This window comes from Spea bombifrons, chromosome 4, assembly GCF_027358695.1.
Source record: "Spea bombifrons isolate aSpeBom1 chromosome 4, aSpeBom1.2.pri, whole genome shotgun sequence".
Lineage (NCBI taxonomy): Eukaryota > Metazoa > Chordata > Amphibia > Anura > Pelobatidae > Spea > Spea bombifrons.
In genome coordinates this window covers 92397293-92419496 of record NC_071090.1, presented here as the reverse complement: position 1 = coordinate 92419496, position 22204 = coordinate 92397293, and the positions used below count along the sequence as shown (strand labels likewise).

At 40.3% G+C, this 22204-nt stretch overlaps 1 protein-coding gene across 4 annotated transcripts in view; it reads left to right on the top strand.

Annotated features, from left to right (window-relative positions):
* Positions 1-22204, top strand: part of DENND4A (DENN domain containing 4A) — a 42896-nt gene that overhangs the window by 2982 nt on the left and 17710 nt on the right. For 3 of the 4 annotated variants that reach the window (XM_053462577.1, XM_053462575.1, XM_053462573.1), the window contains exons 2-9: positions 13317-13649; positions 14193-14442; positions 15979-16048; positions 16898-17067; positions 17747-17988; positions 19230-19296; positions 20336-20394; positions 21276-21420. In XM_053462577.1, the coding sequence (XP_053318552.1) occupies positions 13317-13649; positions 14193-14442; positions 15979-16048; positions 16898-17067; positions 17747-17988; positions 19230-19296; positions 20336-20394; positions 21276-21420 (1336 nt within the window). Of the gene's footprint in view, positions 1-51; positions 176-13316; positions 13650-14192; positions 14443-15978; positions 16049-16897; positions 17068-17746; positions 17989-19229; positions 19297-20335; positions 20395-21275; positions 21421-22204 lie in introns of those variants that run through there. The other variant, XM_053462574.1, reaches the window with a different exon arrangement.

Here is a 22204-nt window from a genome sequence, read left to right as displayed (position 1 = left end):
GGGGGTGGAACGCGGGAAGGCCACGTGTCCCTGGTCCATAGTCACGTGACTCAGCGAGGCTCTCCTCTGTATCCCCCCCCTCCCTTCCCCTTGGTACAAACACAAGATGGCGCGAGGAGGAGGTGGGCACCGCTGACTGGCACCGGAACTACCGGGAGACCCCGTGGGGGTAGAGGTAAGGAGCATGCGGTAGGGGAGAGGGGAAGGTGCCGAAGATGAGCCTGTATAAAGGGGAGGAGTAGGGAGATACCCAGCACGGGAAGCAGGGGAAGGATGTGCGAGAAGATAACGGGATGCGGATGGCTCAGGCACTGGGTGAGAGGAGAGGAGGGGGGGGGCTGTCACATTGGCGTCCTGTGACAGGCTGCATGACTGCTGAGACCTGTCAGAGTGACGCCGAGAGAGCGTTTAGCAGCTAAGAGTGAGTGGATGTAGCCGCCGGGTGAGGACCGAGTGCATTGAGTTTGAGTTGTCACTCGGTGCTTGGCGGAGTCGCAGAAATGATGTCAGTTGGGACCTGTCATGGTGCGAGCATGGGGTGAAAGAAGGTGACAACAAGTGGTAGCTGGCAATATGGATGGCGATGTGCTGTGAAGCAGATGTTTCCCTGCATGCAGCCGGTCCGGTGCTGGAGTCCGCTAGAAATCGCTATGACCCCTGGTGTGAGGGAAGATGAAGCCGATGCTTCTCTGAGGGAAAATGCTGTGGTGGTCATGCTGGGGCTGTCACTCTGCCCACACTGTACTCAGCGCTGTGCAGTAGCAGTTAGCGCTGTAATTTCTGAGGTAGTGAAATAGTTTCAGTGTTCTCGGCACCTTTTGCACTTAAGATTGAGGTTTGAACCTGTAAAGCAGGAATTGACTAGATGGGCTGAATCTCCTTACCCCGTTTACCGGGTATACAGGGCTGGGAGTGTGATGGCACCATAGAAATAATACTAATATTATATATTCTATAAGATCTCTGTCATGGCTTCTGACTGTTTATTGATGAAGGCATGGAAAGGTTGCAGGCACTCTGTTGTAAGAACACAAACAGGGCCCCAAGAGTATGTGATATTACATCATTCATTCATGGAGGGACAATGTTTGAAGAACACTGGCCTAGACCACTGAAACACATGGTGCTTTATTCACTTCAGTAGGTAAGTTTGCAGCAGAGTTGCAGTTTCAGCTCCGTGACATTATGCATTATGAATGACCAGCCCCAGAGAGCTTCTACGGCACAGCAGATCTTAGTTGGCCTTGTATAATGCATTGTTTAATCAGTGGCAGTTCCAGAAATAGACCTCACTAATTATACATTATGCATGGCCATCTGATCCTCTATTGAAGAGAAAAGAATATGTCTGGATTGGTCCTTCTTAGTGTATTATGGCATAAATTAGCTGAAACTGCAACTCTTTAACACACTAACAAGCATACTTGCCTTATAACAGACACACACATACTAACATACATACTTACACCCACACTTTTTTGTACCTGTGCTCTTGTTTGCTTGGGAAGTCTTCTGCTCTTTACCAGCTCTCCATTGCAGTCACCAGGTCTCCTGCTCACCAGCTCTCCTGCTCCCTGGTGGCAATTTTGAAGCCCAGTGCAACCCAAATCCCTAGGCGCCAGAAGGTGATTTTTGGTGGCCATGGTATCCTGGCGCCTAGGGTTTGTTGAACTCTGGATGATCGAGGGCCGATTAAAGCAAGAATAGTAATAATGCATAGTGATGTAATTTCTTGAAAGTCACCCCAAGGGACACTTGAGGGAGTTGGCCCTCCTTAAGGTGTAATGAAGTCACCATATCCTAGTTTAGTGAATAGGGAATATATTGAAATTATGTTTAAAGACTCCTATTTATTTTCTTAATTTTCATGCAAAACACCTATGTGTTTTCAGATAAGAACATTTCAATGTGTTAGCACCAGTATGATATTCATTTTAAAATTATTATTATTGTTAGTACCAAAAAGTGGATTTTTCCTTTGCTTTCTACGGGAATTCTGCTGTCCAGTTGAGTTACCCGTGAGAGACAGACGAGTACCTCCTGGATTGCAGTATTTAGAATTTCATGCTGGAAGGCAGAACATAAAAGCAAAATTAGATAATCGTCCATTTCCTCCACTTCTAGTACTATTTCTCACGGTGTCATGTCACTTTGATACATGTCCGCCTGCAGTCCTTAAAACTTTATATGATTCTACGGCTAGTAAAAGGTATAGTGTACATATCTACACGATCCCTGCTGTGTAAAACGAGCCGCGGTACTCAGGAAGAGTGAAGAAAGAGGTCACCTCTGCGACAACAACCTAAGACGCCGAGTACAGGTGCGCTTCCAAAAATAACACTATGTACATCATGTTTGGCTAATGGAAAAAGTATGTGTTTATAAATACATCCCCCCTTTAGTCTGCGATAGCTGAGTATACGCTATTATTCTAAGATACATACGGAGAATCTACCTGCAGGAAAACGAGCTACTCTCTCTAGATTCTGCTGGATCATCTTGATGTAAATATATGCTACCCGCAATATATTTCTTCCATTGAATCATTGGGTCCCGTTGAAGTAAGAATCGGTAGCCTGGCCAACGGTTATTTGACTTGTTCCCGAGCGCTTCAAACTAAACGTCTCAAATGCTGGCATTTTAAAAGCTGACCCTGACCTTATGTATGGCGGAGATATTCTGTTTCAAGCAAGTATACAGTTCCGTGCGTATGCCGACCGTATTCTTGGAACGGGCTTCTCGGGGTGGCTGTGGTTGCAATTCCAATGTTCTAGAGTGACCACGATAGCGTTTTAATCTTTGTACAATATAAAACACGGCTGGCCTTTATACTTAATCCTGCTCAATACGTGATTTGTATGAGAGAATAAATGTTTTACCAAAGGTAAGTTATAATTAAAAAGCCTAATAATGTAACACGGCGTAAGTCTAATCCTTTACATATAACCGTGGCATTCCCGCGCTGGTTGGACTTTTTAATAAGCGACTGCATTCTTTTCTAAAGCCATCTAATTCTCTGCCTGTTGGTCATAACGTTACAATCCCCGTCACATTCTGTTCAGTATAGACTATGTACCGTGCCCCGTATGATAGCGATACATAACCTCATCGGTTTCACCATCACGTTCTATAGATAGGGTCTTATAGTATACGGTTCCAAGCATTGTTTGTCCGATCGCATGCGTCTCTGTGCTACGGGGATGGAGAACATGGAAAAGTTTAATATTGGAAGAAAGTCTGACTTAAAGGAAAATGGTGCTTCTCATGGATAGAATGAATATGGCGTGTAATTGGCCATCAAGGTTAAAAAATGCCGGCGCTATTCTGGACAGGAATGATGGATTCTGACAGACCAGAACACAGCGCTGGTAAAATAAATGTATGGAAAGGAAGCGCGAGCGACGTGCCAGCTTTGTATCAATAGGTCGTCTTGTTGTAGAGATACTGCATCTTTGATAGCTCATTGACCCACTTTGATAGTTTTGTATTCAGTAATTGAAGTGGGAACTCTGCTCCTGCTTGGCTGCTGTTACCAAACATAATTACGTCTCCTTTGGGAAAGACGCGTTGTATTCTAGCGCTATTTGTCCTTTCCGTGGTTTGCTGGCCGTGGTTTAGAAACACCAGGCTGAGCTCTTTCCGCGTGAAAGCCGTGCGAATTGGGGATGCCTTGGTTTTTGCTTATTGGTGCGTGATGCCGAGAAAAGCCCGATGTGGCTTCTTCACAATAAAGCGCCAATTTACCGCGTGTTTAATGAGGGCACTTGTCGAGGTTCCCGTCGCGGAGTGTATGCCGCTTATAATCCTGTCACAATGCCTATGGCCTCTGAATCTCTTTAAAGTCATGTGTTTCAATCAGGCCAGGCGTATTTATCTGCTGCAAGCGATTTCTATACATTCCCACATGCGGCATTAACCCTTTCCTTACGAGTCACATCGCCTGGCTGTTCTAGAACTTACAGTAAATTCTTTCTATTTTTAGTCATCTAGCTTTGCATTTCCTTTTTTGTATCCAACTCTGCTTCTTTTTTTCCTTTGTCCGTATAAATGTTCCTATAGCGACTCTACATCTTATTCTAGCTTTATCCTTTTCCCCCCCATCTTCCCAAATGTGATTATTTTGTTATGAACACCGTTGCATTTTTTTCTTTTCCTGCGTCTTGTGAAATTCTAGCTAAATTATTCATACGGTTAATGTGTCCTCCTTTCAGAATGTAATGCATTTATATACTGGCAAGCAATGCTCGTGCAAAGCATGCATGCTTTTTAACCCTTTGCAGTCCGAGGAGAGAACGCTGTGCGTGAAAGTCATGGAGATTTCCTGGCTACCAGTGCTGTTTGGTTTGATTCAATGACCCGTTAAAACCTTCATTGGTTCTAACAGGGATGAATAGTGCGTGGAATGCAATTCCATGACCTGTGCAAAGGAAAAAGTGTGTTGAATCTGAAGCCAGTGGAAAACTCTTTCAGTGCCAGGTGAAATGTAATATATGCCAGCATTGCAATGCTATACAGAACGGTGTAGTTTTTGTAATGCGTATGAAAAGAATACGTATCTAAATTATTAATTCCCTGGATTTAATTGATTTTAAAAAGCAAAAGTATTTTTTGTCTTCTTTCTACCTTTTATACCGAGTTCCTTTTTTGATTTGTGTGCCAGCATTGATACAAAAGTATGCTTTCATCTAACCACGTCATACGCTTTTAATTGTACGCTTTGCTAGAAATGTACATGGCTAGCTTACAAGGGGCTTTTGGGCGATGGAGACAGACTGCACTCACCCTATGAGGTGGGAAGTTGTTGACACGCTAAACCAGTAATTATCCAATTATATTTAAGTATGATATTCCTATGAAACATGCGATGCATACATCTGAGAACGTGTTGGATTTTAAATACGTAAAGATTGTATTTAATTCATATCAAGGGGATCTGGACACATCTATATGGCTAGTTTAAGTTTTTCTAACCTAATTATCCAAGTGCCTTGATTAGCGTTGTCCGCCTGGCGGTTTGCCTTGATCTGCTTAGACAAGTGGTGATTGTTAATTGAAAATAGTGTTTAAGGTGTAAACAAGTAAGGAGAGAAACAAAATATATAAAATAATTCTATAGGTCTGTTTCCTTTTTTTTCTTTGGTGTCATTCAGTAGCTGTCCATTTTGTTTGCACATAAATATATTTCGCAAATCCTAGTGACGTTTGTATGGGTGTTTGTAGAGGTCATATCCCTCCGACTTACTGAACTTCACCCCCTCCGCCCAGCGTACTGTGTACAGGTCACAGCTGGCTTCTCCATAGCGGGTTTGTAGTCATCATACTGAGCATATTGTTCCGGAGGTAGGATCGATTATTTTTATGATGATGCCGATGTTTCACTGTAGTTTGTATAAATAATTATAATATATAATATTCTTCATAATAGAACTGCATATCTACATAATCTGTCTGCAAATATTGTGTGAAGCCCACAGACTCGTTTTATGAGCATGTTTTCTATTACTTTTCCTTTCGATTGTGTTTTGAACGCTCCATATCCCACATGCAATGCGGCTGGACAATCCCAGGAGTCAGATGGCCGAGGCTCCTAGAGCCTTTTACATGGTTGTATCGCATTGTGTTGATCTTTATTCACAGCTCTTTATATCTACATGTTTCCAGCCCTCGTCTAATAAGCATCTGTTGGAGTGATAGCTTCTGTTCTTGTGTTGGATCAGAGCCGTTTAGAATGTCTTCTCTTTAAAATAAGGTTATTTTTAGTGAGTGGACTTGTGACTTATAGTTCGTGGAAATAATGAGTTCAAAGAAGTATATATATTTAAATCTACTGTAAACATTTAACAGTTTCTTCCAAATCACTTATGTGGTTTCTTGTATCCATATCTATGACACAACAGCTATGTCCACATTAAATGAGCTTCTGTGAATTTAAGGTGGACGCATCACTATTTGTGTGTGTATGCATGTATATGTATGTGTGTGTGTGTGTGTGTGTGTGTGTGTATATATATATATATATATATATATATATATATATATATATATATATACTAAGCATCATGCATGTTGCAAAACTTCATTGTTTAAATCTTCTTGGTATTTTTTTTGTGTGCTCCTCAAGGGTAACTCAAATAATGACTGGTCATTCTACATATATATATATATACAATTAATGTATTGTACTTCGCATAGGGGGTAACCTGACATTAAGGCGTTATATGGGAAAGATGTCCATCAAGTTCATTCTTTAAACAATATCTGTAGTAAAGTGGTTTAGCATCACGCTGGTGAGTTTCTGTTGGATGAGGTAACATGTCTACTTAATGGATGTCATAAACCGCTACTCCCATGGGGGTATCTTCTTACATGCTTCAGCACCACCTGTTAAAATAAATGGAAGGGCGGTATAGAATGGAGTCATTTTTTTGACATCTCAAATGCATTGGGTAGAATTGTTCTAATTTGTGCATTCGGCTTTGTTTTTTTAATTTTTGGTCTGAGATAGACATTCTCTCCTGGTTAAGGCATCACCTTACCATTTGGTCGTAACCCCATGTATGAATTATATAGTTCTCCTGAAAGCCTACATTATAGTGTTGCTTGGTGTCCTTCGGGACTCCAGTCGTTTGTGCCAGAAAGGATGTGTACAAGCTTTGGTCCAGAATCTCTTGCCTTGAATTGTAATCCAAAATCTGTCCCCTGGGCTCTCAACAGCTTTGTAAACTTTGTAAATCTTTTCTCATAATATAAGTGACGCATTTACTGCCAAATCTGTTCTCCGATTCCAGGAAACTAGAGCAGCGCACACATTCTGTCAATGCATTCTGCTAACTGGGCACTAATAATTCTGCTTGGTTGCTCAATTAGAGAGCCTTACAGACCAGGAACAAGCGGCGTCTCACAAAGTGACATCATATCTGATTACTTCAAAATTTAGGGAAAAAATCCCACCCCCTGCTCCGCAGCAATGTAGAAAGGTTATTATAAAATCTAACGTATTAAAGTCCAGGTCAGACTGTGCAATATCATTGGGGCGTTTTGTCTAGGCTGCACATTCAATATGGAAGCAAACACACATTAATGCGCTCCCTTTTTGACACATTGGTAAAAATCAGGGGAATATACGTATAAAATGCAGGTTTGGGACAGACTGCTGATCAGTGGATATTTTTTTCTTCCTTACCCCTATTGACAGTATAAAATGTTAGTTTAATTGTAGCATTGGCTTTTTTTGTGTACAATTTCTAGTAGATATTTACAGTTTGGCTCCGAAATATACCTGCTGGCTCCTAAGTTCCACGCAGCTGTTCTAGACTCTCTAAAAGAAATGTCCCTGACAGCCCCACTTAACGAGATTGCATATTAAAGAGCCCAGTGAGCTCTAATATGCAAATAAGCAAATGCTCTGAAAAATACCCTGTGTCTTATAACCCAACCGCAAACAGAGGTTGGATAATAACACTATATATAGCGCCGCAGGGGACCCGGATCCTCCTCTCTGACATATCAGGGGCACAGTGGCATATTTGGGGGGCAGAGTGGCATATTTGGGGGCATAGTGGGGTAGCTGGGATAATAAGGCATATCAGTGGGGCAGAGGGGCATATCTAGGTATAAGGCATATCTGGGGGGCAGAGTGGCATATAGGGGTTATAAGACATATCAGGGGGCACAGTGGCATATAAGGAGTATAAGGCATATTTGGGGGGCAGAGTGCCATATTTGGGGGGGGCAGATGGGCATATCTGGGTTACAAGACATATCTGGGGGCAGAGTGGCATATAGGGGTTATAAGGCATATTTGAGGCAGACTGGCATATAGGGGTTATAAGGCATATTGGGGGCACAGTGGCATATAGGAGGTATAAGGCATAGCAGAGGACACTGAGGCATACCTGGGGGGCAGAGGGGCATATCTGGTGGCACAAGGCATAGAAATGCATTTTTCTCAGTTTTTTTATTCTGTTTTGTTTTTAACATCCAGTTATTTTAAATATAAAATGTACATTTTTTATCCGATTAATCGAAAAAATAATCAACCAACTAATCGATTATGAAAATAATCGTTAGTTGCTGCCCTACATATTTTTAATAACTTTTCCCTTTGTATCGGTTTGTCTTAGTCTGTCAATTCTCGTCTTGTCATACTCCTTGAATACCGTATTTGCTCGATTATAAGACGAGGTTTTTATCAGAGCAAATGCTCTGAAAAATACCCCTCGTCTTCTAATCGGGGTCGTCTTCTAATCAGACCTCAAATAGAGGTCTGATTAGGAGACTAAGATCCAGATCCCCCGCACCGCTGCAGGGGACCTGGATCCTCCTGTCTCACCCCCCCCCCCCATCATACACACTTACCGGTGCTTCCTGCTGTGTTGCCGGGGCAGCGAGTTGACGTCTACGCGATCCGCGTAGACAACGTGCGCTGCAGCCGGAAGGAGGTGTGGCTAGCAGTGGGGGTTGTCTGCGTCCGTCGCGTAGACCTTCCCCGACTGTCAGAGATCAGAACTCTGATCTCTGGCAGCCGGGGAAAGTATACGCGACGGACACATACAAACCCCCGCTGCTAGCCACACCTCCTTCCGGCTGCAGCGGAAGGCGACGTCAACCCGCTGTCCCGGCTGGAAGCACCGGTAAGAAAGGGGTGAGAGAGAGAGAGAGTGTGTGTGTTAGTTAAATGGGGGTATAGGGTGTGTGTGTGTTAAATGGGGGCATAGGGCATTTCTGGAGTGGCGTTAAGGGGGCATTTAATAGAGCACTCTGCCTCCTGAAATGCCTTATACCTCCCTATATGCCACTCTGCCCCATAATATGCCTTTTAACCCCCTAAATGCCAGAGTGGCATATAGGGGTATAAGGCATTTCTGGAGGCAGTGCTCTATACAATGCCTTTTAACTCCCTTAATGCCACTCTGCCTCCTGAAATGCCTTATACCTCCCTATATGCCACTCTGCCCCATAATATGCATTTTAACCCCCTAAATGCCAGAATGGGATATAGGAGGCAGAGTGGCACATAGGGGGTCAAAAGGCATACCATGGGGCACAGTGGCATATAGAGGGTTAAAAGGCATATCATGGGCCACAGTGCCATATTGGAGTGGCAAGCCTGGGGGCAGATGTGCGTAACTGGGGGACAGGTTGGAAAATACAAGAAATAAAAACAAAAAAAATATTTTTCTCAATCATAGCTTTTATTAAAAAAAAATAGTTTACATGAATTAACATTTACTGGTAAAACTTTTTTCCTTTGGGGTCGTCTTATATTCAGGCTTTTTCTTTTTTCCTAAGTTAATATTCAGATTTTGGGGGGTCGTCTTATAATCAGGGTCGTCTTATAATCGAGCAAATACGGTATATGTATTGTATTAAGCTCTGCGTACATTTTTGGCGCTGTATAAATAAAAGATAATAATAAAAAAATAATAATAATCACTTTGGGTTTTTTTTGTTTCCTTTCTTTTTTTAATTCATTTTTTCTCACAACCCGAAAAGTTTGTTATTCTTTTAAAAGGTCAGTGATATAATGCCTGTAGATGCTTTCAAATCTCAGGTATAATTAGAATGGTTATTATTTTGTTCATGTGACTTTGTTCTTGTGGTTAGCACCCCTTGTCTGTATGGGCATAATAATTTACTATATTATTCGTAGAGTAAAACTAGACTGAACTGAACATTTTCCTCGTTCAGAAGATCCGATCCTCAACGAGGATGACGCATCCAGTGTAGGTTCTGGAAACTAGGTAAGCTGAATTTACGATATGTTGGTTCAGCCTATAACAGGTTTACAAAGAAATGAATGACTGGGTTAGGGCATTATTTGGTGACGTATAATTGCTAGCTTAGGGTTTTGTAGGAAGTCTAAACAGTTATACTATAGAAAGGGAGAACCCCCATTAGCCTACCCTACAAGACGGTCTGAGCTGGCCCAGCGTGATACATAGTTGGTGAGAAATCTTCTCGCATGCATTACATTTACTTGTCCCTGCTTACAGAAAAGGTTGCTGGCGTAGGTCTTTGGTAATTCATAAGGGAGTTGGGTAGCAATGTTGAGTTTTCTTTAAAACTCCCTGTTAAGAAAATACACCATTGTGGCTAAAGAAAGCCTTCCACATGTGCTTTATGTCACATATCCAGTGATGACTTGCAGAGGTTCTTGGTTGGAATGCACTTGAGTTGGGATATGCGTTCCAGACGGAGCAGACCTTTAAAGTTTATTACAGCTTTATATGAAATGTCCACATTTAAACTTGGTAGCACTTAATTAAATCCTCGCACAGTTCTTTAAGCAAGTTAATCCGGAATCCTCTTACATTCTTTAATGGATCATATATTACATCAGCCAGTCAAGACTGTTCATTCTTTGGACCAAATCCATCTGACTTTCAAGATTCAGACCCTTCCCCATATTTACTCAACCTTTTCACTATATTTTACGCTGTTCATGTTAAGGAATGATCTATTACTTAGATCATGATGTATTACTTAGAAACAAGTAACACCATAAATAAAATGACATGACGTTTGCCTACCTTTTGTTATATGAGATGTATAATATGTTCCTTTTGTTAACTAAGGACCTTTAAGTATAATTTCCTAAAATTACGAATATGGAAATGAACTTAATATATTATTGTCCATTTGGCCCAGGATCTAGGGTTGTTACTGTAAGAAAAGCTCAGGTGTTAATTGGCCCTTGACCTTCTCCTTTTTCCAGGATATCCATATGCATATCCTATTAACTTCCCTCACTATAATGGTGTTTTTGGGGCTTGGGAGCAAAGTGATTAGGAGTGTAATGATAATATAATAAATGCAAAAATGGCTTACATAATAAATAGGAATGAGAACCAATTTAGAAATTCAACTAATTCATCAATTAACATAGAAATGGTGTGTGCAGGCACATCATTTTGGCTGGGAGTGATCTGTGGCTGTGCATTAGGTTGGCTGAGGATGTTGAGGGTTAGCGGTGGTGATAGTGGTGCCTCAGAGTAGCAGAAGAGTGATGGTGTGTAACATAGTTTGATGGAGTGTGCTTCGGACATAGAATGAGCAGTGGGCAAGTGAGCTTTTTGCCCTGGCTAATAAGTCTCAGTGATTTGTTTCCAGGCCTGGGCATGATCACCTCGCTCGTTCTGCTAGTAATATGTCTAGCCATACAACTCAAGTCTACCGCATTGCCTGCCTACCATACCTGAGGACTGAAATGAGCTGACCCTGAGACTCTTTACATATAAAACCTTTAATGGCCCGTCATGCAGATTCTGTTTAGCGGCTCATCAAATGTGTTAACCAAATGACTCTGTTTAAAGAAGAACATGCATTCAAACTGGGGTATTAACCGTGACATACTGGCAGGAAAAGTACTTATTAGACCTCTTACATATCATCGGCTCCAGACTGCGTGACCCTGAGATTTTGTCCCTTCACCCTGAGATTAGATCAAAACCCCTCAGAGTTAGGGTCTAACCCTGGTTCCCAGGTATGGTCCCTTTAAGTCCTCAGATAGAATTGCTCCTAAATACCGTACCTCTGTTGTTGCAGGCAGCACAGTGCATGTAATACTATACTAATGTAATTTTATACAGGTCGACCAGAATAAAGGATTAATGAAGACTCAGCATGCCTTCTGTAACTGCCTTCTTAATTATTATTATCTATGATGAAATATATATAAATTATATATATACTGTCATTAAATCACATGAATACCTTGACTGGTGACCTACAGGTTATTAGCTAAAGCTCCATATGGCTCTATGTATTGCCCACAGAGATGTATTTGATTTTTCATGGGATTTACTCCACAAAACAGATCTTTGTTGATGTGTACACAAATTCTACCGCCACCCCATGTATTAAAATATATATATCATGTAGCTTCCAAACGATGGACACTTTATTGCACTCCTGCAAAGCTTTAACTGCGATTGCACTGGTAAATAAACTGGTAAATGAACTTCCATAGGAAGGGCAGCTACTTTAATACCCGTGAAATGATGTGCATTTAACGTCTTACTGAGGGCATTCAGCCCCAGGATATGTTTCTTGTGACTCCTGACATGGCATCTAATTAGAGCCAACTGAAATAGCTATGATGATCATCTTGCCTTTTAAATTACAGACCTTAACGTTGGTCAACAACAAGTTTCCACAATGTGCATCTGGTTTTTGAACTCTGTTCATGTAAAGACCGCAGGCACGAAGGCAGCCTGAAACGTGTAATAAAGAAACAGGAACACAGTCATAGGTGTGCGTTACACACCAGTCCCTAGCAGGCTTATATAACCTTCTGAAGAAGCCTCGGCGCTTTGTCTTTGTGTGGTGTCTATTTTACTGATGCTACTTTGAAGATAAGTCGGTATGAAGTGAAGGTTATTTAATATTTATGTTGCTAGTGACAGATGTTTTCTTTCCCCAAAGTATAAATAGCACTTTTTTTTCCCATTAGAAACCCAAAAAACAGCATCAGTATTCTTACAGGATCTAAGTGGTGTCTGGTTTTCCCACAAATAACACACCTTGGAATTCATGCACACAATATCTGCAGCGTGTGTGTGCGGGAATTACAGGGAACATTTTGGGTAACAACAAACCTCTTGACAAGCCCTGTCTTGATGATCCACCATCTTCAATCCCTCTGCCGAGATCACGTAGGGGCGGATGTGCGGCCGAGCATGACGTGTTAGTTTGGCTGAGATTGGGACGTGTGTTTGAGTGTTCGTTGTTTGGGTAGGTAGGTGAATCGTTTTGAGTTGAAATATTTCAACACGAGGAGCCGAGTTGTTCCCTAAAATGCAGAGAGAAATCTCTATGGTTACGGTGAAGGCTCCTAATTATATTAACTGCGCTATACAGAGCCGCATGCAGGAGACGCTCTCTGCGGTTAAACCCTCATTAAGCTTACTTAAGCCTGCGAGTTGAAATGTTCAAACTTGTCTACAAGCTCATTGTTTTGTGGACGTGTGTATGAGCAGAGGGTCATGCCAAAGTCTATCTAAAAAACAAAAATGGTGATTTCCAGGGTTTGGGTTGCTTTTCCTTACCAAACATTGGCAAATAAACCAGTATATATTCCCCCACAAATAATGGTATTCATGAGTATGTCAGTATGACTTCACTAAATGCTAAAAAATCTGACACAATGACCATTAAAATATATAATATATATACCGTATATATATATATATAAATATTTTTTTAACTGAAAAAGAAATGTCAACTTTGATACTTTAAGCGTCTAGGTGTGGAGATTTTTTTTTTATTTACAAAATAATGCTAATCTGACGGTCTTTGACATTTTGTGTCTCCAGTTGCGCTGCCTCAAAACAGAAGATGATGGAAGACAAGGGACCTCGTGTGGCTGACTATTTCGTAGTTGCGGGACTGACTGATTCATCGAAACCACTTGAGGAGGAAATCCATTTTAACGATGCCTGCCACAAAACAGCTAAACCAAAGGAGCCCATCACAGATGTGACCGTTGTAATAAGATCCTTAGGGGAAGAGGTTCCCCAAGGTTATGTATGTATAGACACTACCCCGACTGGACTGTCTGCCGACCTTAATAATGGAAGCCTCCGAGGACCGCAGATATACTTGTGTTACAGGAGAGGAAGAGATAAACCTCCCCTCACAGATTTAGGGTGAGTCTCCCTTATGTAAAGTATCCAAAGGTGCTCCACTCAAACCGGTGCCTTTTGCTGCATTGTTTTATTTTACTAATAACTGGTGAAATTAAACCTTGTAGCTATATAGTTTTGAGCTGATCCGCTTTTACATTACGCTTTATTACTTTTATATTGCATGCGAAGAATAAATGCAATGGCTCTTCTAAGGAACTTTGCTTTCTTTTGTTTTCTATTTTATTTCCGTTTTCCCCTCTTTAATTTCTGAAGAACACTGAAGTGTTGTGGTTCAAAATGTCTGTACTTCAATTGCCTTGTCCACAACCAGTCACAAATGAACCAGTGATGAGGTTTAATGTGTATATCCATGTGTTGCCACTCATAAAAAAACTATAGCGTTTTAATCTTATTAGTTGAGGATGTTATTAGTTGAATGTGGAAGGGAAAAAATTTATTGTATATTGTTATGGTGAGCTACAGCGCCTTCTTTAATGGAAGAGATCTATGATGTCTGATTCTTAAAACAAAATAATAAACCCAAAACATCTTTTTCCCCCTTAGGGTTTTGTATGAGTGGAAAGAACGGTTAAAACAAGGTTGCCAGATCATCCAAGCAACTCCGTGTGGACGGCCTGCCAACATAAGTGGAAGCACATCATCTCAAAAAGCCTATATCACTTACCGGAGAGCTTCAGAGAACATGACACAGAACTCGCTGGCTGTCACTGATATCTGCATAATTATACCGAGCAAAGGAGAGACACCGCCACATACTTTCTGCAAGGTGGAGAAGAATCTCAACAGCAGCATGGTAAGGTCCAAGGACCTAACGGGACATCTATGGCTCTGCAAACTAAACTGAAGATGTTCTATGGAGGACCCAATAGAAAATTAGTGCCTTATTTAGGGGTTTTGTTTGTTTATTACTAAAACAGGTTAAATATTATAGCTGATGAGAAGTGAAAAGCTGATGGCATTTAATAGAATCTTAAGAGTTTAAAAGCCGATAGAAACCACCAACTTTCTAATCTGACCATTTTTTTCTAACGTAATCAGGCATTTGTCTTGTCTTAGCTTTAGGAGAACCATATGCCACCTTTAAATTCCCTCATGGTATTAACCTCTACCACCTACACTAAGAGGCTGTTCCACTTATCTACCACCCTCTCAGTAATGTAAAACTTCTTCTAGTTTTAGATTGTGACCTCTTGTTTCAACATCTCTCTGTTATTGAGGAGAATATAATAATTATAAAATATTCAAATTCTTATTTAAATTCAATGATTCCGATTCTGTATTACACATTGTGCTCTTGAATTTGATAATTAAGGCTTTGATACATGTAAATAGTTTTTTTTAGTGTACTTTCCTGGATGCCATATTTTGTCAGATGTAGACGTGGCACATTCCTGCGGGAATTGTTGCCTAATTTTTCACTTCTTTCAAACTCCTTCCATTTTACTGTCTGCTTTCCAGAGTTCATTCCATAAACGTTTTTTGAATTACATTCTGGAGCGTTGTAAGGAGCAGCTGAGCACATTGGGCTCTACTATTTCTTCTGTTCATTGTCAGTAGATCCACAGTAGCTACTTGGGATAAAGCTTCATTGCTGTTAGCTTTCAATATCAGAGACGTTGGAGGAAATGTAACCTGTAATTACATCTACATGCAAAAGCTGCTATAAAAAAAGCTTTTGTGTGTATGTTGTTTTTTGGCGAAAGCTTTAATGCATACATTTGACAACAGACCTAGAAACCTTTTAACCCCTTAATGACAAAGCCCGTACATGCAATGTTTTAATGGGTTTAAGGACAACCCATTGTCCTTAAGGACAACTCATTGTCCTTAAGGGGTTAAATTATTGTAAAGCTGTACCTTTGTTGTATCCAGGAGGCTTAATGGAAGGCTAAAACCTTGAACCATAAAACAAAGAATTACCAAATGGAAAATGATATCTTTGTTAAGCCCAAAAACTAGTTCCCAGTATAAATGAAAATACTAAACTGGTATCACCCAATCTAGATCATTGTGATTTTACTCGCCCATCAAGAGAATATTTTATGCACAAACCATCAATCTATGGAAGCACACCTACGACTGATGTAGAGGCCAGATCCTGGAAGCAATGTGACTGTCTTATCGTCTAAATTATTTTGTTTTATTTATATCGCATAATCATATTGCACGGAGCTTTTATTTTAGATTCTAGCTCACTGTCTAGTACAACATAACCCCCCCCAATTACGGTATATTATTATTATATATTGTTTTATATAGCACCATCATATTCCCCAGCGCTGTACAATGCATTCTCTGCACTAAACGGTATCATTTCTTTTGTCGTCAGTGGGGCTCTGCTGTGTACCTCTGTTACAAGAAATCCGTTGCAAAAACCAATGCAGTCTCCTACAAAGCAGGTAAGTGGGTATCTGTTTATATTCTGGTGCATAAAGTCCTCATACTCATAAAAGAAAGTGTTTTATTTGAAATGTGACTTGCATAGGTTCGCAGCTTGTGAACATGCTCTATAAACGTTACCTAGAAAAATACCCATTTATGGCAGGAAAGGGGTTAACCGCATCTGTAGAACATCTGTTCTAAAATATGCCAGTTATTGTGGCTTCTGCCTGTGGATTATTGGGTTGATGAAGCATTTGGATGCAGTAAGTATAAATATACTCAGATGTCACAACCTTTCCAATCATGAGATAATTCACTGTTATAGGAAATGGACCTAATCAGCTAAATGGGGCTCTGAAAACTGAACTTTTTGCATTGCGTTTGAGAGGCTTTTAAGACATTTCCAAATCCTTTTTACTTTCAGATACATAAATGTTTCATATTCCTGCTGGGTCATTGGACTATTTTAGGATAGGATACTTTTTACTTTCAAACCTCTGGATCTTTGTGCTACGACTAACCAATGTAATCATTGATCCATTCATCCCAGCGTTTATATAGCTGTAAAGATAACAACAACAATGTTTTGTATTTCATAACTCGACAGTTTGTTAGCCTAATAGAAAAAATATAAAAAAAGCTATGACTACATACATACATCTGTCCTCCACTAAGTAGCAAAGTTAACAAAGCAACGACACCCAACGTCTCAAGCTGCGAGAGTCTCTCTTTGGATTAGAGTTTATGATGGATACTTCTACAAAAAAAGTTTGTTGGTAATCCCGTTTTTTAATTTACAAGGTAATAATGTGCTGAAAATAAAAGCAAACGGGTTTAAACCCAGTGTTTATTCTGTTTTGTTGTAGGCTTAATATGCAGGTATCCTCAAGAGGATTACGAATCATTCCCCTTGCCAGAGTCAGTACCCCTCTTCTGTCTGCCCATGGGGGCAACCATTGAATGCTGGCCACGTAAAAGTAACTACCCACTCCCAGTCTTTTCTACCTTTGTTTTAACTGGAGCATCAGCTGAAAAGGTACCATTTACCATACGGGTGCATTGATTTTAGAGAGAAGTTTACTTTTTGAACGTTATATCAAAGGGGATGGAATTAGTTCGCAGTTGCACCTTGCATAATGAGCTACACTTACTTTTTATTAGTTATTCCATAGCTTCTGAAAAATCAGTAACTTCAATATATTAATGGCCGGTGCAATTAAAATATAAAAATGACATCATGTATCATCTAGGCAATACGTATTATACTTTTGCGTTACATTGCACATTAAAGCCGAGAGAACAATTAAGCTATTGGGATCAGCCTGGAACAGGCATATAATTACTTCTCTGTGAATAAAAATTATACTTTTTTTAAGTTGGCATTTATGTTGTGAATGCAGGGATACAACAGATGCTCCCTCTCCCATACTTAAGTAAAAAGTTAACGAAGCCTCACATATTTCTATAAATATTATTCTTTGGAAAAAACAGAACCTGAGCTCCCATGACCCTCAACCAGACTCGTGAGGGCCATCCGAGCAATAACCCATAAAAGCTGGTACACTAGGGGTAGAAGTAGAGATACTGTATATGTATTTTGTGCATGAAACCTCCATGTTATCTGTGTCTACATTGAAATATGCTCAGGTGCATGTACAAGCACGTATGTGACTTTTTAACTTACATGTTATCTTAGTTACCCTTGTTCTCCTCAGGTGTATGGAGCTGCTATTCAGTTCTACGAGCCATATGCCCACGATCAGCTGACTGACAAACAAAAACTTCATTTGGGATTGAAAGCCAATTCAGATGGAAAGATGGATCCCTCAAAATCCATCCACGCAAACAAGTGCATCTGTCTCCTTTCTCACTGGCCTTTCTTCGACGCATTCAAGAAATTTCTTACTTTCCTTTACCGTTATTCTATATCTGGACCACATGTTCTGCCAATAGAGAAGTAAGATATCCATTAGGCAAAGATTAAATAATTCATACGATATTGTTCTGTCTGCTCAGGTGACTACCCACTGTTATTCTAGATGTATTCATGGTGTCTTGCACTTGTTACCCTAATATTCGGTACAATCGCTTTGGGGGGGAATCGGAGTGAAATCCCCCTGGCAAGTATTTATAGCCGTAGAACCCAGCGGTTAATACAGATTGTTTCTGCTCAGTATGTCCAGCATTTAATTCTTAATCATTTTCAGCATATTTTTAAATATCATCTTACTTGGCCAAGAGAGAAGGCATCTTAAAGCATCTTAAAAATAATAAAATTACATTAGCTGATTTTTGGTATGTACTAAAATTAGTTATGGCAACGAGCTCCAAGAAGTGCAAAATGCATGTGAGAGCAGCTGATTCAGTAAAGTATCCCTCTTTGCGTTTGGTTAACTCATTACCCGAGTCTTATTTATGAACAATTGTAAAGAGCCCTTTTATCTCTAATCAGTACATTAGCTGTAATTCCTAATTAGATTCCTAATTGTTTATAAGTAAAATTATTACTGTGTTCAATTTTCTATTGTGGGGCCGTGTAACTTCATGTTAGTGTGTTCAAAAATGTTGCAATGTTAAAGAATGTATGAAAAAAAAAAATAATAATAAATAAATATATATATATATATATATATATATATGAACATACCTGATCTGACACAAGGTCATAATGATCTTCAGTAACAGGGTGTTGGATAAATGGAATCGCGAAGTTCCTCTATATTATATCAGGGAGACTAAATGGCTGCTTCACCCTGGACAATCCTGTTTTTAATTCAGGCCCAGTGTATACATTTTCTATAAGTGACTTGGTTTAAAGTGGACATCTGGCACCCGTTATTTATACGCCATCAGACTCTTAACATACTCATTACTTTGCGTTTTGCTCGGCCATTCACTGTTATTTAGAAAAAGGATATTAACTGGATTTTTTTGCCGCTAGGCCAATGTCTCCCTAACTCTCAGTTAGCAGCAGTAATACGGTATTATCTACACAACGTTAATGGTGGAAGCGCTTAGATTTATATTGGATTTACCATTTCTCTTTATAAATGTGATTTTATTAATATAAAAAGGATGTATTGAGCTATGCTGAGACTTGATGTTAGAATATAAATTATTCTAATGCAGTAATAAAAATTCTGGATGGTTCTGTAAATTACTTTTATGTTTTATGTGATTTTATCTCTTTTGTTTCAGACACATCTCCCACTTCATGCACAAAGTTCCATTCCCTTCTCCCCAGAGGCCACGCATTTTAGTTCAGGTAAATAAGCTGTGTTCTTTGGCATTATGTTCTTTAGTATTTACATGTTACTTTCTAAGTAAACCCCTGCAAAATCTCTGTGTTTGGGCTGCAAACATGTAAACTTTGGTGGCAGGCAATTTCCTACGGACAAAATGCGTATCAAAGTTCTGTATAAAATACAAACAGCTTTAGAAGAAGCCGCAGCGTACAGCCCTCTCTGCTACGGGGTTTGGCAGCAGTGTCTGGCATGTGTGCACGCGGGGCTCATTAGATGCTCTTTAACTCTTGCGCTGGAATTCAGCGTCTGTAAGCACAGCGCCTGCGCGGACTACTACGCAGGAGATACTTTCAGCCAAATGAGTCTCCTGGAAGCCAAAGAACTGGGGGTCTGGGAAACGGTGCAGAAGTATAGTGGTCATTCTGACATATCCGTCTATGCGTTTACAAGGTCAGGGAGGGGGTTAATTTAAAGGAGACAGTCAGTTGGTATACGCATTAAAGTACACATGGTCGCTAGTGTCCCTTTTTAAACGATTTGTGGCTTTGCATTGGAGAAGCCGTCTTATAGCTATGCCGACCATAGCATCCCTTTCAGATAGGGAAGCCACGTACAAAATAACTCCCTCTTCGCTAAAACAATATCCATGGCATCTACAAGGTAAATTAAACTGCTACCAAATCCTATTTTAAAAGCATTGTGGGCCCTTTATTTTTATCACAATACACAGTAATATATCACAGCACATTGTGGATTGTTGAAAAAGTTTGTTTCTTCCATATTTATATATATATATATATACATTATGTATTTTGTACATTCTGTCATTTGAGTTGTCAGTGGCCGCAGTATTATCCTTCCCAAACAAATAATAATAAATGCCAGCAAGCCCTGGGAGATTCCGAGCAAGCGTTTTAACACAAACTGCATTGTAATGTGAACATTGTGTTTATTGTGTAGCTCGGCCTGTATGTTTTATCTCACCATGCTCCACACAATGTTTGCTCCACACAATGTTTGCTCCACTGAATAAACACAATTTGCTGCCTTTTTCGATAGCTGTCGCCTCACGATACCCTCATCCTGAGCCAGCCCGTGTCCTCGCCACTGCCTCTCAGGCAAGTACCCGTTATTATGCTGCTGTCAATTTGCACCCCTCATTTCTCGTTGTCGGGGGTCTCGCCGTAGGTACGTACAGGTGCTCTAGCTTTGTTTCAGCTGCCGTGGATCACCGTCGCAGAACACTGCATCACGGAGGCTAATCGAACGTGATGGGTGCCGTCACGTGGCCCGGATATTTTGGAAGCCTGTGGGCACAGTTGGAGTGTTGTTACTTTGGCAACCTCTTCCCCCGCAGAGCTGTTGGCTCTTTTCCTTCCCGTGTATCACAAGACACTTTTTACATTTCATTAGAGGCACCGGGGGAAATTGCGCACAAGCCTTTTCTGCTGATGAATAATAACTGCAACATTAACATTTAATTACTCCGAAAACTAATTCCTGATTTGAATAATGATTTTTTTTTTCTGGCAGCCTGGCTGGGTCCCACGACCTTCAGCAACAAACTAGAGAGTGCCACGTATTTCCCAATTTAAGTAATCACTAAACTGCCATAACCTCTGCGTTTGGCTTTGATCCCTTTAAATTTCTGAATTCCGCTAAAGAGTTTTATCTGGTAGTAGTTAGTTTATTCTCATCAATATACTCATACCTATAAAGTTCAGGGACTGGGATGGTATCGCTAAACATGATCCTGCTCATCATGTTTCAGTGTCTTATATAAAATTTATACAAGTAGTTTAATTTATAATAATCCCAAGTTATTTTAATTTTGTTTTGTATACGTAAAAACCTTATGTTAGCTGCGGTGATACAGTCAAAAATAAGCCATTCTTCGTTTTATTGTTGCATTGGTTTCTTCTCCTGGCTTTAAATAAAATGTGAGTTCTAATGTTATTGCTGTTTGAGTTTTTAAATGTTTTTGTTTTATTGCAAACAGCGGAGGTAAATTCTCGACGCTGCTGCAGAATTTGGGCCCTGAGAACGCCGTCACCCTGCTGGTGTTTGCAGTCACCGAGCACAAGATTCTCATCCACTCCTTACGCCCGTCCGTTCTCACAAGCGTAACGGAAGCTTTGGTCTCGGTAAGTGCGTAAATGCCTAGAATATGCTGATTTGGAATATTTGGCTGTGCATTTTTATAACATTTAACAGTTAAAGATCAAACACCTAGTCCCTGCCACCTCCCTCCAGCAAGACTGGAGCATCCCCTGTGTTTCAAATACTCAATACGAGATGCTGTTGGTCAAGAGGGTACCGCTGGAGACCAATACCATAGCATTTAACCCCTAAAGGGCAATGGGTTGCATTGTGAGCCCGTACGTGTATGAGCTTTGTCATGAATGGGTTAAAGTTTTCATTTTCTATCTCTATTGGTGTTTTAAATACATTTATATTAGAAATATCCAAAACAGATTTCTGCCCGTATATTTCATGGTTGCCGAGCTCAGAACAAAGCACAACCATATTGTCATCTGCTTTTTTTTATTTGTTTTGTAAACCACACAGCCACAGATGGAAGTATAATTTTTTGTTTTGTTGATTGTTTCTCTTGTTCCCTTTCTCTTCCTTTTATAAACATCAATATTTGCATTATTTAATGTTCCATCGCCCCGTGCCAGCAAACACAGCAGTATGCTCTAACGCTGGAGCTTACGATTCTGCGGGTGTTTCTCCGCGTACCGTGTGCTTGGCGTGTTCCAAAGCAGATTGCAGCTCTTTATTTGAGTGCAGTGTTTTGGAGCCAGGCCGTGACATATGATTTTACATGGCATATGGTGGAGAGGTTTATCAGCGGGGCACCATGCTGCTTTTCACTTGCATAGTTACATCGCTTAATGTTCATGTGTGTTGTGTTTAATGGATCAT